General features: G+C 42.5%; 1 protein-coding gene across 2 annotated transcripts in view; it reads left to right on the forward strand.

Annotated features, from left to right (window-relative positions):
* Positions 1-1,034: 1,034 nt before the first annotated feature.
* Positions 1,035-17,493, forward strand: part of PAGE4 (PAGE family member 4) — a 79,451-nt gene continuing 62,992 nt past the window's right edge. Inside the window, exons 1-2 of one of the 2 annotated variants that reach the window (XM_055268585.1) lie at positions 1,035-1,177; positions 2,805-2,847. In XM_055268585.1, coding sequence (XP_055124560.1) covers positions 1,071-1,177; positions 2,805-2,847 — 150 coding nt within the window. In that variant the 5' untranslated portion in view covers positions 1,035-1,070. The remainder of the gene's footprint in view (positions 1,178-2,804; positions 2,848-17,493) is intronic. The other variant, XM_055268587.1, reaches the window with a different exon arrangement.

Here is a 17,493-nt window from a genome sequence, read left to right on the forward strand (position 1 = left end):
CTGTCTAAAGAATATATTAACTTATTGCTTAGAATTGGCACAGTTTTCTCTATACACCGTGCTCATTACTTTTCTATTTAGAGAAAATATTTATTCATTTAATTTCTTTTTCAAAAGGTTCCCTTCTGGTTTTATTTTGATGGCCTAACTTCAATTTGTCTCCTGGATCAAAATATGTGACTTGTGTTTGTTTCCATGTAAAACATTGCCCAAGCCAGCATCAAGGAGTTCCAGGGAAGCCGTTCTGGATCCTCGAAAGGTGGGAATGTTTATTCTCGCTTTGTGTTATAGATAGGAACCTGAGACAAACAGAGGTGCCTGATTGATCCAGAATCACCTGGCTGTCAGATACCCACACAGAATTGATCAGACAGAGGAAGCTGGCTGCTCCAGGCATACTTACTGCAATGGATGGAATGTTTGTGTCTCTCCAGAATTTATATGTTGAAACCCTAATCCCTAATGTGATGGTATTAGGAGGTGGGGCCTTTGGGAGGTAATTAGGTCATGACAATGGAGCCCTCATGATGGGATAAGTGCCCGTATAAAAAATTGATACGAAAATATAGTTAGATAGTAGGAATAAGATCTACTGATCTGGTAGCACAATAGGGCAACTATAGTTAACAGTAATTTATCGTATACTTCAAAATAATTAGAGAAGTGGATTTGGAATGTTCTCAACACAAATAAATGATAAATGTTTAAGGCGATGAATATGCCAATTACACTGATTTGATCATTACACATTATATACTTGTAACACATGTATTCCATAAATATGTACAACTATTATGTACCCATAAAAATTTTAAAATAGCACATTCTCAAAAAGAAAAAGAACAGACACAAGAGAGCTGGCTTCCTCTCTGCACCATATGAGGATAAAAGAAGATGACCATCTGCAAACCAGGAAGAGAGCCCTCACCAGTAACCAAATAAGTTGGCACTTAGATCTTGGTCTTCCAGAACTGAGAAATAAATGTTTGTTTTTCAAGCCACCCAGTCTCTGAAAATTTGTTACAGCTGCTGGAGCTAAGATAGTGGACTGCACAATTTTCTGTCTTTAGATGCCTTCAACCTCTTTCTCAGGGGGGTCTGCTAGCAGCCCTTGCTGTCTTCTATGTTTTCTTCTTCTGATCAAATCTGCCTCTGAAAAGGACCTGGTCTACTTTTGGTATGTATTTCAGAGAAGGTACTACTCCTCTCTGAGTTACATCCTCATGTGTATTTATAAAATGGAAGGGGCAGTTCCCTGTGAAAGAAAAACAGGCACTAACAAGCTGGTAAGGCAGCTTAGTCGGGGGAATGGTCTGGGCCCTCCCAAGAGCTCTCCAAATGCTGCCACGTTGCAGCCATATATTCTGACTCTGTCCCTACATCCTCATACACACAGTGCATGAGGCTGTGTAGTCAGATAGACACAGTCTCCAAACCTGGGCCTGCCCAGAGATTGCTGGGAGACCTTGGGTGGGTTACTCTGAGCCACAGTAACCTCATCTGCAGTCTGGTGACAGCAATCCTTATTTTACAGGATTGGAAGAGAACAAGCGTGGAGTTTCCAGGCTAGCATAGTGTCCAGATTGCAGGGTCTTATAAATGCCTTTCCTCCCTGCTTCTAAGTCAAAACCTGTGAGCACGCCATGTTTTCACTGAAGTTTCTATTTGTAGTTCTAGTTCCTGGGGTATGAAGAAAAGAAAAGGAAAATGATTTGGGGATAGCTGCAATTTGTAACAAGTCAGTGTGCCACAAGACATCTTTGATATGCTGCCTGTAGTGGGTTGAATTGTGTCCCCCCAAAATATATGTCCAAGTTCTGGCCCCCAATACCTATGAATGTCACTTTATGTGGACACAGGGTCTTTGCAGAGGTAATTAAGTTAAGATGAGGTTATTCTGGATTGACAGTGGGCCCTAAATCTAATGACTGGTGTCTGTATGAGAGAAAGGAGAGAGAAGATTGAGACACAGAGATACAGTAGAGAAGGCTGTGTGAAGATAGAGGCAGAGACTGGAGTTAGGTTACCAGAAACCAAGGAATGTCTGGGGCCACCGTAAGCTGAATAGGGCAAGGAGAGATTCTCTCCTAGAGATTTCAGACGGAGCATGGCCCTGCTGACACCTTGATTTTGGACGTCTGGTCCCCAGAGCTATGATAAAATAAATTTTGGTTGTTTTAATCTACCAAGTTTGTGGTAATTTGTTAGGGTAGTCACAGGATACTAGTACGCTGCTTAAAAGGAGGACATTTATTCAGGCATCAACATATCCAGAGAAAACGGCATGCGTATTTGCTAGTATTTTCCCACCTGGTGTGTCCAGAGCATCAGGAGAGGCAGGAACCCTCCCAGCAGCCATCTGGTCTCTCTACCTGGCTCCAGGCAGAGCTGGCACCTGTACATGGATGATCCCATCCCATGCCCAGGTTGCATGTGATAGAGTTTCTGACTGTGATGTGTTACATGCGGGCATCTGTGCGCCTCCTCATATGCAGGTAGAATAAACACACTGCCCTTTAAATGTTCTCCAAGCAAGGTCTGACCCAAAGCACAATGGCAGGTGTGGTCATTGTATTTCCGCAGGAGCATGAATTACCACTTAACACAGTGCTAAGAAATAGCTGATTATTTTCTTCTTTGACTAAAAGATTTCTTGAAATTGCTTTGATAAAATAAGATCAACACTAATTCCTTTCTTATGCATTGTGCCTATCAATTGAAATGGAAAAAAGAAAGCCACTGCCAACTTTCATTTGTTTAAATGCATAGATAGATACATGCAGATATTTATGATTTCTCCCTAGGATTCACAGATGCAAATGGAAAGGAAAAGTCGCAATGCTAAGTGTACGTATTTTGTGGGTAAGACAAATAAGAACAAAGCACTACTTGCTCAGATGGACAGCTCTGTGTCTCCGCCTACAGGGCTCTGGGTGTCTGTGCACCGGGGGAAACTGAAGTGGCCACCTCTTCACAATCTCCGTTCCATAGACAGTTGCTTACCCCACCCCTTGTCACTGGAATAAAATCACTTGAAATATCTAACACTTAAAATTGCTAAAATGCACAGTGGACCTACGTAACAGCGATTTATGCCTATGAGGGCCTGCAGCCAAAATGAACAAGGAGAGAGCTGGGCTGCTGTCAGTGTTATTGTGGCTCATTGTCTATGCACCAACGGCAGTGGTACAGAGGCAGGTAGCATTTATGGCCTTCTGTTTGTTTGATGTCACTTTGGTACCTCAGCTCTGAGGTTTCCTTTGAGGGAGAGGGAGTGGAATGTATGGAAGTTTTGACAGAGAATTTAACCTCCTCTCCTTAGAGAGTTTAAGGGGCTATTCTCTAGAATGATCCCATCTGACATTTAGATAACACTGGATTCTGTTCATCTCTTGCAGAGGAACTTACCAGCAGGGCCTCTGTCCAAATGCAGGAAACATGAGCAGAATCCCCGGCTTGCTTTCTCCCACAGGACTCTGAGAAATACTCATCCTGTACATGCTCCCATTTGACTCCTTTTAATGGAACAAATTCACCATTGGAAATATGCAGGAAGTTGATTTCTTATGTATATTGCCATCTTTAACCAGTCCCTGGATGGGTTTTCAAAATCTCATTGAAGAGAAATATTTGGATGAGATTGGGGAAGTGGAACTCAGGTTTCTCTTGGCATTTCTAATTGGGTAGAATCAAGGAAACCTAAATGGCCGTAATGTTTTACCTTTACCCCTTGCTACGGTTTGAATGTGTCCTCCTCAAAATTCATGTGTTGGAAACTTAATTCCCAATGCAGGAGTGTTGGGAGTTGGGACCTGATAAGAGGTGATTGGCTCTGCTCTCATGACTAGATTAATGTCATTATCATGGAAGCAGGTTAGTTATTATGACAGTGGGTTGTTATAATGTGAGTTCAGCCCCTGGTGCCTCCCTCTACCTTGAGCACTGGTTTTCACCTCTGCCTTCTGCTGTGGGATAACAAAGCATGAAGGCCTTCACCAGATGCTAGCACCAGGCTCTTGGACTTCCCAGCCTCTGGAACCATAAGCAAAATAAACTTTTATTCTTTATAAATTACCTAGTCTGTGGTATTCTGTTATAGCAGCAGAAAACAGACTAAGACACTCATGAAATATATATAAAAAACCAGCATATGTGCACATATGCACAAGTGCACTCATACTGGAGGATACAGTGAATGTTTGAGTTTTTATATCTTGTAGTTGTTCATGCAAGATGGTTTATGGAGTTGAAATTTGTCATCCATATAAGTAATGTACTAGTTGAAATTGGACAAAGTATGGAGAAGAGCCTTAAAAATCACTGAAAAAATGAGATGAGCTTAAAAGAATTTAATATGTGTAGCTCAGGGAAGCTGCTGTTTAGGAGAAGTGAGAATGTGCCTCTGCTTCAGGACTGTAAGTCCCCAAAGAGTAATTTGCAGGCAGTAAGAAGGCACTACAGAGAAGGAAATGGGCAGACACGAATTGAAGTGTGTCTTAGTTTGCTCAGGCTTCCATAACAAAATATCACAGACTAGGTGGCTTAAACAACGGACATTTATCCTCTCACGTTCTGGAGGCTGGAAGTCCAAGATCAAGGTGCTGGCTGATTTGGTTTCTGGTGAGGGCTCCATTCTTGGCTCACAGATGGCTGCTTTCTTGCTGTGTCCTCATATAGTCTCTTCTTTGTGAGCAAAGAAGAAAAAGAAAGAAAAAATAAAAGAGAAAGAAAAAAATAAGAAAAGGAAAAAGAGAGAAGAAGAGCAAGAAGAAGAGCTCTGTTATCTCTTCTTTTAAGGATCTGCCCTGATTTAATTAAGGTTAAATAACTGTATGACTTCATTTAACCTTAATTACCTCCTTGTAAACCCTATCTCCAAATACAGTCACATTGGGGATTAGGGTTTCTTTTTTTCTTTTTTTTTTTTTTGAGACGGAATCTCGCTCTGTCGCCCAGGCTGGAGTGCAGTGGCGTGATCTCGGCTCACTGCCAGCTCCGCCTCCTGGGTTCACACCATTCTCCTGCCTCAGCCTCCCGAGTAGCTGGGACTACAGGCGCCCGCCACCACGCCTGGCTAGTTTTTTGTATATATTTTTTTTTAGTAGAGACGGGGTCTCACCGTGTTAGCCAGGATGGTCTCGATCTCCTGACCTCGTGATCCGCCCCCCTAGGCCTCCCAAAGTGCTGGGATTACAGGCATGAGCCACCGTGCGCCTGGCTAGGGTTTCAACTTATGAATTTGGTGGAGAAACAATTAATTCCATAGTAGAATAGAAGCTATAGGCAGTAGAATGACCTCCCAGGGAAACAACGGGGCAGTGATGCTATTCCTGAGGAATTAAAAGTGCATTGGGCTGGGCCAGTTCCACAATATGCTGTAGGAAGAGCTTCCTTCCCTCCTGGCCCTTTGGAGATGTGAGGAAGGGACTGACAGACTAAAAGCTTTAGGTTGCTTGGGAGATATCGTCTGATAAAAACTTTAATCTGGTAACCTTCCTCTCTCTTTCTCTCTCTACCTCTCTCTCTCTCTCTGTCTGGCTCTCTTAATGGAATACAAGTGTATTCTTATTAGGAAGATAGACCTTGGTTAGGAAGGGAGGAAGAAAAAAAGGCAGCAGGATTGGGAGATCGCAACCACAATCTCCTCGGCAAAAGAAAGGGGAAATGAGAGGCAGTGCTTTCTCTTAGTCATGCGAGTAGTTACTGGCAATTTGTTCTGGCCAGGAGAACTTCTGATATCATGGCTATTGAATAACTTATCATCAAAGTTTAATGTGAAACCAGGTGACTGATAACTAAATCTAGGAACAGAAATAGAATCTTCATTTTTTCTGCCTGAAGAAACTTTTTTCTATCATTTGATTTAAAGGCCAAAGGCTATTCACCATACCACTGAGAATTATAAAACCTTTATGAAATACTCATCACAGTGTTGAATTGAATGTGTGATAGAGAGGAAAGCTGGGATAATTTCAATCCTTATCAGACCCATCTTAATGAGGTAAAGACTCCTGTGAAAGCTACCATACTCAACGCAGTGAGATCACAGCATAGCCGATTTTTTTTTTTTTTTTTTTTTTTTTTTTTTACCTCTTTCTAGGTTGAATGGAAATCAGGCAGTGGCCAAAGGGGATAGAAATAAACGTTCTTCTCTTACTGTGATTGTGTAGAACTGATGGGCTTTTCAAAATGGCACGTGCGTCAGTGTTTCTTGGAGCCTGGACTAGCATATCCTCCTGGCATCTTAAGAGAAACAATCTCCAGGCTTGGTAGAAGTCCTTGGCTTTCTTGCTTAGAAATGTCAGAGGCCAATGAATATTTACATCCCCATCTCAGCTTTACTCTGATTTGCTAATTTGATCCTTATCAAATTAGGCCAAAGGGAAAGCAGTTAGAAACTTGAACTACCATTGTTAGATAAGTACCAATCTCTACATTAAGAGCTATACAGATACTTGTAAATTTCTCACTGGGACACAGAATTGGTACATATGTCCAGGTGATCCTCTTCTCTCAGCATGTATATTCTTCTCTCATGTAGAAATCAGTTGCTTTGATGGTCAGAAAGAGACAAAGAGAAACAAATTCATCAGTCTGTATTATATCACAGTAGAACACAAGGCTAGAAAGTAGGTTCAACCCTGTTGGAACCTAGCCAGTCTGCTGCCCTCGCTGAGTTTCAGGGTCCCTGTCTGCATATCTGGAAAAGAAGTTCATCTTTCCTAAAGACCCATCCAATCTTTGATTCTATAATCATAAGTAGGGTGATAAGATGTTATTTCCTACTTAGAGGGCCACCTGGAGAGTACATTCTGCTTTAATTTTCTGTTTTGGTGATGGGGAATTTGAAGCCGTGCATGGTTATGAAAGGCCCAGAGATGGAATCTCATCTCTGATTCAAGGCTTTGGTTCCTGGCTTCCTGCTGTATTATTTCAATGAAACCAAATCTTTTAGGGCATATGTCTGCACATATTGGCCTATTCAAAATGCCATTCTATCCTGGGTGAGGTGGCTCACACCTGTAATTCCAGCACTCTGGGAGGCCAAGGTAGGAGGATGGCTTGAGGCCAAGAGTTTGAGACCAGCCTGGACAGCATAGTGAGATGCAATCTCTACAAAAAATAGAAAAATTAGCTGGGCTTGGTGGCATGTGCCTGGAGTCCCAGCTACTTGGGAGGCTGAGGTGAGAGAATCCCTTGAGCCCAAGGGGTTGAGGCTGTAGTGAGCTATGATCGTACCACTGTGCTCCAGCCTGGGTGACAGAGCAAGACCCTGTTGCTTAAAAAAGAAAAAAGAAGCAAAATACCTTTCCTAATGATTCCATTGACTTGGCAGAAACGTTACATTGTTAAAATATTTTGTGCCAGCTGCAGTGGCTCACGCCTGTAATCCCAACACTTTGGGAGGCTGAGGTGGGCGGCTCACCTGAGGTCAGGAGTTCAAGACCAGCCTGGCCAACATGATGAAACCCTGTCTCTACTAAAAATACAAAAAAAATTAGCTGGGTGTGGTGGCGGGCGCCTGTAATCCCAGCCACTCGGGAGGCTGAAGCAGGAGTTTGAGACCAGCCTATGCAAAATGGCGAAACCCTGTCTCTACTAAAAATAAAAATTAGCCAGGCATGGTGGTGCATGCCTAGAGTCCTAGCTACTTGGGAGGCTGAAGCAGGAGAATCGCTTGAACCCAGGAGGTGGAGGTTGCAGTGAGCCAAGATTGCGCCATTGCACTCCAGCCTGGGCAACAAGAGCGAAACTCTGTCTCAAAAAAAAATTTTTTTTGCACAGTCTTCTCCATGAGATTTATACTCCTGGAGAGCAGAGATAACAACAAGCCTATAAGGCAAGGTCGTATTGTTTTATTTAGTGCCTGCCTATTACCAAAAGAGTTTGAAGCAGTTTATACTAAAAACATAAGAATAATAATCTTAAAAACCCAGAAAGAAAATTTGGGCAGAGAAGTCTCTGGGAAGCATCCCAAAACTAATGGCTACTGAAAATAAACCTCTCTAAACCCTTCTCTGTCTTTCTCTTTCCTTTCTTTTTCTTTCTCCTTCCCTTCTTGATTTGTATTGTGTTTTCTCAATTAATTATTGTCTCTTTCCTATCCTTCTTTTTTTCCTATTTGGTTTCAGACAAATTGAGCCAGGTTTCTGAAACCTGAAGCCAAAAATATCTGTATTAGTCTGTTCCCACACTGCTATAAAGAACTACCTGAGACTGGGTAATTTATGAAGAAAAGAGGTTTAATGAACTCACAGTTCCACAGGCTGGACAGGAAGCATGGCTGGGAAGGCCTCAGGAAGCTTACAATCATGGCAGAAGTTGAAGGAGAAGCAAGCACCTTCTTCACATGGCAGAGCAGGAGGAACAGAGAGCGAAGGGGGAAGCACTACACGCTTTTGAACCATCAGATCTCATGAGAACTCACTCACCATCAAGAGAACAGCAAGGGGGAAATCCGCCCCTATGATCTAATCACCTCCCACCAGGTCCCTCCCCTAATATTGGGAATTACAATTCAACATGAGATTTAGGTGGGGACACAGAGCCAAATCATATCAGCACCCTAATGGATACATCATTTGATTTTCATGGCATGACATTAGGTATGAACTGTTATCACCCCCATTTTACAGTTGAAGAAACTGAGGCACAGAGGGGTTGAAGATGAAGACTTGCCTAAAATCAGATGGTAAATGGTGGAGTGAGGATTTTGATGAAGATAGTCTGAATCCAGTAGCTACATCGTTAATTATTATAATATATACTGCCAAGTATGAAGTCAGATTTTAAACCAGGTCTGTTTAACTCAAACCCCATTGATCTTGACTATTAAACTATGCTCCCTCTGATGAAAATGATGATGACCATGACAATGACAATAACAGTAATAATTATAGCTGACATTTATTGAGCTTTTGTAGTGTGTCAGCATTAGTCTAAATATTTTTTAAAAATCAACTCATTAAATTTTCACAAAAACCCTATGAGTCAGGTACTACTGTTATCCACATTTTAGAAATATTTATTTCTATTCATGTTCACAAACTGAGGTACAGGTCATGTATTTTTTTAAAAATTCTAGTTAAGACGTAATTCACATACCATAAAACTTACCTTGTTAATCATTTTAATTATTATTTAAGAAATAATACACATCGCCATAAAATTTACAACTGTATACTTTGTACAATTCAGTGATTTTTGTATGTCCACTATGTTGCACAGCCATCACCTCTGTCTAATTTTAGAGCATTTTCATCACCCCTAAAAGAAACTCTGTATCCATTAGCAGTCACCCTCCACTCCTTCCTCCCTGCAGCCCTTGGCAACCACTAATCTACTTTCTGTCTCTATGGATTTATCTGTTCTGGACATTTCATATAAATGAAATCATACAATATGTGACCTTTTGTGTCCAGCTTTTTTCACACAGAACAGAGAAAAACAGCTACCATTTATTGGTTGCCATGACTACTATGTCCTACGCACTGTTATTGAGAGCTTTGTGTGCCTTATCTTTAATCCTCCCAATAACCCTGTGGCAGAGTAGAACTATCATCTTCATTTTAATGAGGAGACCGAGGCACAGAGCTGTTCAGTAACTTGCATAAAGCACAGCAGTGCATACATGGCAGAGTTAAAACGCAAATCCAGGTCTGTCTGTATCCAAATCCCATACCCTTTACATTCCATCTTTCTGCCTTAGCATCACATGGATGTGGGCTAGTAATGTGGTGGCATTGCAGCCAGGGCAAAGGAGTTGAGTCAACCACGTGGTGCTGAGAAGCACAGCCCTGAGATCTCCTGGACTTGGTGTCTCTTAGTGGGGTGGGGGCTGGGGATGCCCTATCTCAAGCCTGTGCTCCTGACCCCAGCAAATTTGCCTGCTGAGGTCCTGCTTGCTTACTTCTTCCTGCAGCTTCTTGGCGGCCCCACCTGCAGTCTTTGGTTTTACTCAATTTGGATGTGTAGGTTACAGAGTTTGTATGGTAGAGTGTCTGTATTTCTTCATCTGGCTTTGGTTACACGTGGAAACATGACAAAGCAAGTCAAGCTTTCTATGAAGGGAAGGACAAAAATTCACTGAACTTATTCAAGCATTCCCCTGAAGTCTGCAGCTCAGGCACATTTCCATCTGGGGCCCACTGAATAGCACCAGCTCCCCTTCTCTGGATGGGCACCTGAGGATGACAGCTCATATTTGCTTTCACATGAGGAGGTTTGGGGGTTGCCCAACGGTTTGGTGCACAGAGAGCCATTTATGCTGTTGACTTAAATTGATACTTTCTCCCAATGTTAAGCTCTTCGAGGTGTGGCCTGTGAGATCTGGGGGAATGAACTATTTTGCAAAGAAAGGATTGTGCCTGATTGATAAAGCTGACATTTGCACCATGTGGTGGTGATAATTATTCTTTGATGGCGTTGGAGGATTTTATGTAAAAGAAAATAAATATTTCAATGAGTTGACTCCTAGAATGTTAGATCTGGAAGTGATCCTCAAGACTGAGTATTCAGCCCTTCTTTTTAGAGACAAATAAATTTACCAAGTCTGAGGAAGGAGTGTGGCACAGAGCAGGAATGCACGTGGTATCCACGGGCATCAATGAGAGAACCTGCTAGGATCATGGTGCTCTGGTCATTTTACCCGTTGAAGCCTTGGCTCCAGTGACCCCTGAATTTCAGTGACACACAAACATATCAGGATGCCTCACAGATGACAGCTGGTGCTTGTTGTATCATAGACTTTTGGCCCTCAGTGATGCTTTGTCACTGGCTTTCCTGGGCAAAAATGTGCCCTCTGCAAGGTGGACCCTAGTCACTACCAAGAACACTGATGATGATGATGACATCATCTCAGAAAACCCAGAGAGTGATGTAAAGCAGCGGGTCCCCAACCTTTTTGACACCGGGGATGGGTTTTGTGGAAGACATTTTTTCCATGTGTGGGGCAAGGATGGAGGATGGTTTGGGGATGAAACTGTTCCACCTCAGCTCATCAGGCATTAATCAAATTCTCATAATGAGCACACAACCTAGATTCCACACATGCACAGTTCACAATAGGGTTCGTGCTCCTATGAGAATCTAATGCCTCCACTGATCTGACAGGAGGCGGAGCTCAGGCGGTAATGCTCGCTTGCCCGCTGCTCACCTCCTGCTGTGCAGCCTGGTCCCTAACAGGCCAAGAAGTGGTACTGGTCTGGGACCCCGGGAGTTGGGGACCCCTGATGTAAAGGACTTATGTGTGCTCTGGTGATTTGTGAGGATGCCTTTAGGACCAGACTGTCCCCAGCTGCTATCCCTCCTCAAAGTCACCTGGTTAATGTGCTCCCTTCTCCCTCTGAAGGAACTAGGGTGGCCTAATGGGGAGAGGAGACAGTGAAGGCCCACAGAACAGGACCAAAGTACCCAGCACGATAATTAGCTGTCTCTACAGACCAGTCCAAGAGCTCTTTTATTTATATATTGTACAAAAGCAGATGTTTTACATTTTATTTAATACTTGTTTTAGAGACAGGGTTTCACTGTGCCACTCAGGCTGGAGTACAGCTCACTGCAGCCACAGCTTCCCAAGTAGCTGGGACTACAGGCATGTGCCACCATGCCTGGATACTTTTTTAAATTAATTTTTTTTGTAGAGATGAGGTCTTGCTATGTTGCCCAGGCTGGTGTTGAACTTCTGGTCTTAAGTGATCCTCCGCCTCAGCCTCCCAAAGTGCTGGGATTGCAGGTGTGAGACATTGCATCTGGCCCAAAAGCAGATGTTTATATTAATAGGTATGGACAATGAAGAATTAAGTGGTGATTTCCATGCTCTTTATAAGATGGCAGAGAAATGGATACTACTTTTCTAAAAATAGTGCCTGCCAAAAGAGTTTGTTTCAATAATTTGGAAAATGCAGGTCCAAACGGCTCATTCTTTCAGATTGCTGAACTGATTTGCTGTTATTGCGGCTAGAGGCCTCTAAGAGTCACTGTTGAGCTCTCAGAGGAATGTAGAAGCTGGCAGGAAAGAGAGGGTCTAGAAGGAAACCTTATCTTATATAACCAGAAAATATTTATCAAAAGTAACGCATTAATCTCGATACAATATTATTAACCAAACTATAAAAGTTATTCAGATTTCATCAGTTTTTCCAGGATCCATTCAGGATTCCACACGGTATTTGTCATCTTAGTCACATCATGACTCCAGTCTGTGACAGCTCCTTGGTCTTTTCTTGTTTTCCATGACCTTGACATTTTAGTGGTCAGGTGTTTTGTGGGCAGTCCCTCAATTTGAGTTTGTATAATGTTCTGTCATGATTACAATGAAATAGAAATTTCTCATGATAAGACTGAAATAGGTTTAATTTAGTGGAGCCCTCTTGGGGCTAAATTTAAGAAAGGGAGAAGTTAATTTTCTTTGCCCTGCTGCACCTCCTGCATCTTGCCCTCCATCTCCATCTCCAGTTCACTTCTCTCCGCCCTCAGTGGCCAAGCCTTAATAAACACTTATGCTTGCTCTGTGTCCAAACCAATGATAAGCACTTGGGGCACTGCAGATGGAAGGTGTCTGCCTCCATTCCTCTTTCTCTTCTTTCTTTCCTTTCTTTCTTTCTTTCTTTCTTTCTTTCTTTCTTTCTTTCTTTCTTTCTTTCTTTCTCTTTCTTCTTTCTTTCTTTCCTTCCTTCCTTCTTTCTTTCCTTTCTTTTTCTTTCTTTCTTTTTCTTCTTTTTTTTCTTTCTCTCTCTCCTGTTTTTCTCTCTCCTTCCCTCTCTCTGTTTCTCTCTCTTTCCTTCTCTCTCTTTCTCTCTCCTCCTCTCTCTGTCTCTCTCTCTCTCTCTCTTTCTCTTTGTCTCAACAGGTGTCCTCAAACTCTAGGAATGAATTCCAATATCCTACATTGTGACCAGAAGGAGGCCCCACAGTACTCCTTCTGAAAGGGTTTGAGCAGAGGGCAGTCAGTCCTGCAGCTGTAATTCATCATTACATCACTCATTGTGTGAAAAACAATGAAGTCCTATTAGCAAAGTATTGAATCTGAAATGTTTGTACTGAATTCTGGAGAAACTTCCTGAAGTTACCTTCCCAACTGGGTGGTGTGATGTTTCATCTCAGTGGTTCTGATTTTTCTTACTTTTGGTGGAAGGGGGAATAGTAACTTAGTTTTCTGGAGTTTCCAGAGGGATGGGAAATATTATGAAATCAACAACATTGTAGCTCAGAACATGATCCTTTCAATTTACACCAATGGCTAAGATTTATTATCTTTTTCTGATAAAAGTTTGGGGCTTTTAATCACAGCTCCATCGAGCCTCAAGGCTGGAGGAAGATGTTGTTCACGGTCCTGTCATTTTACATATGAAATCGCCGAGGCCAGAGAGGGAAAAACAACCAATTACTCAATCAATGAAATCTATATTGCTTGTTTTCTGTGTGCTCAGTTCTGTACTGACTGGTAGAAGGGTATATAGGTTTATAGGACATTGTCCCTATCTGTAAAAATCTTCAAGATCTAGCATGGGAGTGTTTACTATTCTGTTTAAGGTGAGCAAGAGCAAGACAGCAATTATGGCATTGATGCTAAGTATCATATGAATTCATAGATAAGTCCAACAAAAGCTTGAAAAGGCCTTAAAGAGGGGTAGAAATTGAGCTGAATCTGTCACAATTGACAGGATTTAGAGAGAGGAAAAAGCCAGACAGTGGAAGGCTCCAAAAGCCAAACAGAAAAGGTTGAAAGATTTGAAGCAAGAGTGCCATGAGAGGACCAGTGTGGGTTTTTTTTTTTTTTTAATTTTCTTGTTTGTTTGTTTGTTTTGAGACGGAGTCTTGCTCTGTCACCCAGGCTGGAGTGCAGTCGTGCGATCTTGGCTCACTGCAACCTCCGCCTCCTGGGTTGAAGTGATTCTCCTGCCTCAGCCCTCCTGAGTAGCTGGAATTACAGGCATGTGCCACCACGCCCGACTAATTTTTTTGTGTATGTGTTTTTAGTAGAGATGGAGTTTCACTGTATCGGTCAGGCTGGTCTCGAACTCCTGACCTCATGATCCACCCGCCTCGGCCTCCCAAAGTGCTGGGATTATAGGCGTGAGCCACCGCACCCGGCCTCTTGTTTGTTTTTGAGACAGGCTATCACTCTGTCGCCTTGCTGGAGTGTAGTGGTGCGATCACAGCTCACTGCAATCTTGACCTCCCCAGGGCTCAGTCTCCCAAGTAGCTGGGACTGTAGGTGCATGCCACCATGCCCAGCTAATTTTTCCTATTTTTTGTAGCAACAGGGTCTCACTGTGTTGCTTAGGCTGGCCTCGAACTCCTGGGCTCAAGTGATTCCCCTGCCTCGGCCTGCCAAAATGTTGGGATTATAGGCATGAACCACCATGCCCGGGTGAGGGGAGCAGTGTTTACAGAAACTTAATCTAACTGAGATGTGCAGTGGGATCAACTGTTTCGAGTGGGAGAGTCATTGCCAGGCAAGTGTGACATTTATTCTGTGCCTCTCAGAAGCAGCACCAAAGCACTGTGGTCCACTAGTGAAACTAGAAATCAGGTAGGAAAGGAAAATTCTGCTATATCGAGGCAGCAGGAGAGACTTTTTGTAGTAAATGTATCCTTGAGTATCCCTTAAATTTTAATAGAAAAAGTACATTGGTTAACATTTAAGTGCTAGCCATTGCTATGTGCGCAATGGTTCACGTAATCTCTCTGATACAGACGAGGAAACTGAGGCTTGTCAAATAAGTCGCTCCCCTTAAATCATAAGGCCAGACGATAGCAAAGTAAACTTTCCTAAATAGACCTGTCTGATTTCAGAGTCCCTATCTCCTGACACCCTACACATGGTGGCATTATTTCTTCTATGTTAGAGCTGGAGGAAATTCTAGTCCAAACTCTTGTTTTAATGAAGAGCAGGTCAAAGGCCAGACAATCAGAGTGGTGCACCTAATTCTTGATCATTTTGTTCTTCTTAAAAATGTTGGTGCCTCTGACATCAGGCCTCTGGATGCTGGGGATGGAGTATCTGGTCCTGATGTCACAGTAACTTAGGGGAACAAACCCTCTCTAAAAGAGTTCAGGCTTTAGACTCTCTGACTAACATTGGGGTCCCCATATTATTCAGTGGCTCTTTCCCCTCCAGTTATGACTTGAGATCTGGTTCTGGAAAAGGCTGAAAGGGGGGCGTTCCTGGCAGGAACCCAAGACTGCATACTCCATGCACCTGGAGCTGGGCAGTCATTGGTGGGGGTGGGGGGAATAGATGTTATCCCACCTTTATATTTTGATTCCTGTGACTCTGAAGGCTTTTCTGTTTGGACAAATATATCATCTAACATGGCCACTGTGTGTCATTGGGCAAATTGCTTACCTTTTCTGAGTGTCAGCCTTCTCCTTTGTAAAGTGAGAATAGTGATCATATCTACTTTTTTAGGGTTGTGGGTGTGAGAATGGAACGGCTTTGGTTAAGTGTACAAAGTAGACACTCAATGAATGTTAGTTCCCTGAAATACCTTGGTAGGAAAGGCAGTGGGTGGTAAAATGGCAAGATCACTTAATTTGGAATTAGACAACATTGATGATGCATTTAGGATCATCAAACTTGGGTGTGTGGTCTTGGGCAAAGCAGCTAAATTCTGGCTGTAGTCTCACCTGAAAAACAAAGAAGCTCATTCTAAATGGAGCACATGCTAATCATTAAGAAACTAAATGGTATGCAAAGCTATGGAGAAGGAGAAACAGATAAAAAAGGGAAGGGAGAAGGGAATTGTCAAGAAATCCACTTGCTTTTGCACATCTCACATATTTGCCAAAAGCCTCTGCTTTCATGGAGACATGAGTCTAATAAAAACATAACTGTTGTCTCTAAGGTTAGTTACTGCAAAACAAAAAACCCACACAAACATAAAACCTATAACTGCAAACTACAGGTAGTTTTAGAGAGACTTAGCCGTAACAGTAATGGTAATATTTACCATTTATTGAATGTATGCTACGACCAATAACTGAGCTGGATGCTTTACACACAATATATCCATTTTTCCTAGCAATCCTGCAAGATGAGAATTATTGAAAACAGTTTACAGGTGAGGACACCAAGTTTTCAGATATGTTAAGCTAACCTTCCAGGTCTCCTGCAGATGAAAAGTGGTGGAGATGGGATTCCAACTCAGGTTTCTTGGGCTTCAAATGAGTTGCTGTTTCCCTTATGCCAAGATGTTTTTCGTTTGTATCAAGTGCTAATCTTTAAAGTTGGTCTGATTAAGAGGCTCCCTTTATTTTCAGAAGCTGTAGCCAGATCATAAAGCCTTCCTGGTGTTCCTTTTTAGGGATGTTTTTCAGAAATACACAAAAAAGTCAGCCATGTTGCTTTCAGTGATAGCCTGTTTAGGGGCCACATAGTATCTTACCTTTGGGTTCCCTACCTTATTCACCACATATGACTCCAAACATAACTGAATGGTTTCTGAAATGAAAATTCACACTCAAAAGACATACCTTTGCTACAGTTGTAAATATTTGGAAAAATTATGCTTTGCAATTTGAAGGCAGTTTCAAAAAGAGGTGTTCCAGAAATGCCTTTAGTACTGGCAACACCATTGAGAACGTAAGATGACTGCTTTAGAAATGAACAAACCCATCTGGAAGTTGAAGTATTGACATGGAGACTAAAAACAACAAGATATAATTCCTCCCCATCTCCCATCCCAACCAAGGTATTCCATGTCTGTAAGATGAGTGGGCTGTAAATGTGTGTGTGTGTATTTGGGGTCCCCCAACATAACAGACCACAGGAGACTGGGAGAGAGATGTGGAGTTTCCCCTTAATCTTCTAGTACCTGAGTTCCTTGCCCTAAACCTAGATGATGGTTTTTAACTGCAGAGTCTTGAATTTTTGCCTTGTGAAATCTAGTTGAGAGCCTCCAGCTGCTGCTCTGGTTGATATGGAAATGGGAGGGTGGGGAGATACAGCCCTAGCCACACAGAATCTCTCTAGCTGTGGGCAATAGGCCTGGCAGAACCTGAAGGGGGCCCAGAACACTCTTGTAGGACACAGTTTAAAAACCACTCCTGAGGCCGGTCATGGTAGATCATGCCTGTAATCCCAGTACTTTGGGAGGCCAAGGCAGGAGGATTACTTGAGCTCAGGAGTTTGAGATCAGCCTGGCCAACATGGCAAGACCCCATCTCTAAAAAAAAAAAAAAAAAATTAAAAATTAGCCAGGCTTGGTAGCATGTGCGTGTGGTCCCAGCTACTTGGGAGGCTGAGGTGGGAGGATTGCTTGAGCCTGGGAGTTTGAGACTGCAGTGAGCTATGATCACACCACTATACCCCATCCTGGGTGACAGATGAAGACCCTGTCTCTAAAACAAAAACAAAACAAAATGAAACAAATAAAAAACGCTGCTGAGGTAATTCATGGGGTTTCTTGGTGATTTTTTTTTCCATGAAGGAATCCCGTATACCAGTTCCTATATTGTTGGACCTTAGTTTCCTCACCTAAAAAAGAA

The sequence above is a fragment of the Symphalangus syndactylus genome, chromosome X, assembly GCF_028878055.3.
Source record: "Symphalangus syndactylus isolate Jambi chromosome X, NHGRI_mSymSyn1-v2.1_pri, whole genome shotgun sequence".
NCBI lineage: Eukaryota > Metazoa > Chordata > Mammalia > Primates > Hylobatidae > Symphalangus > Symphalangus syndactylus.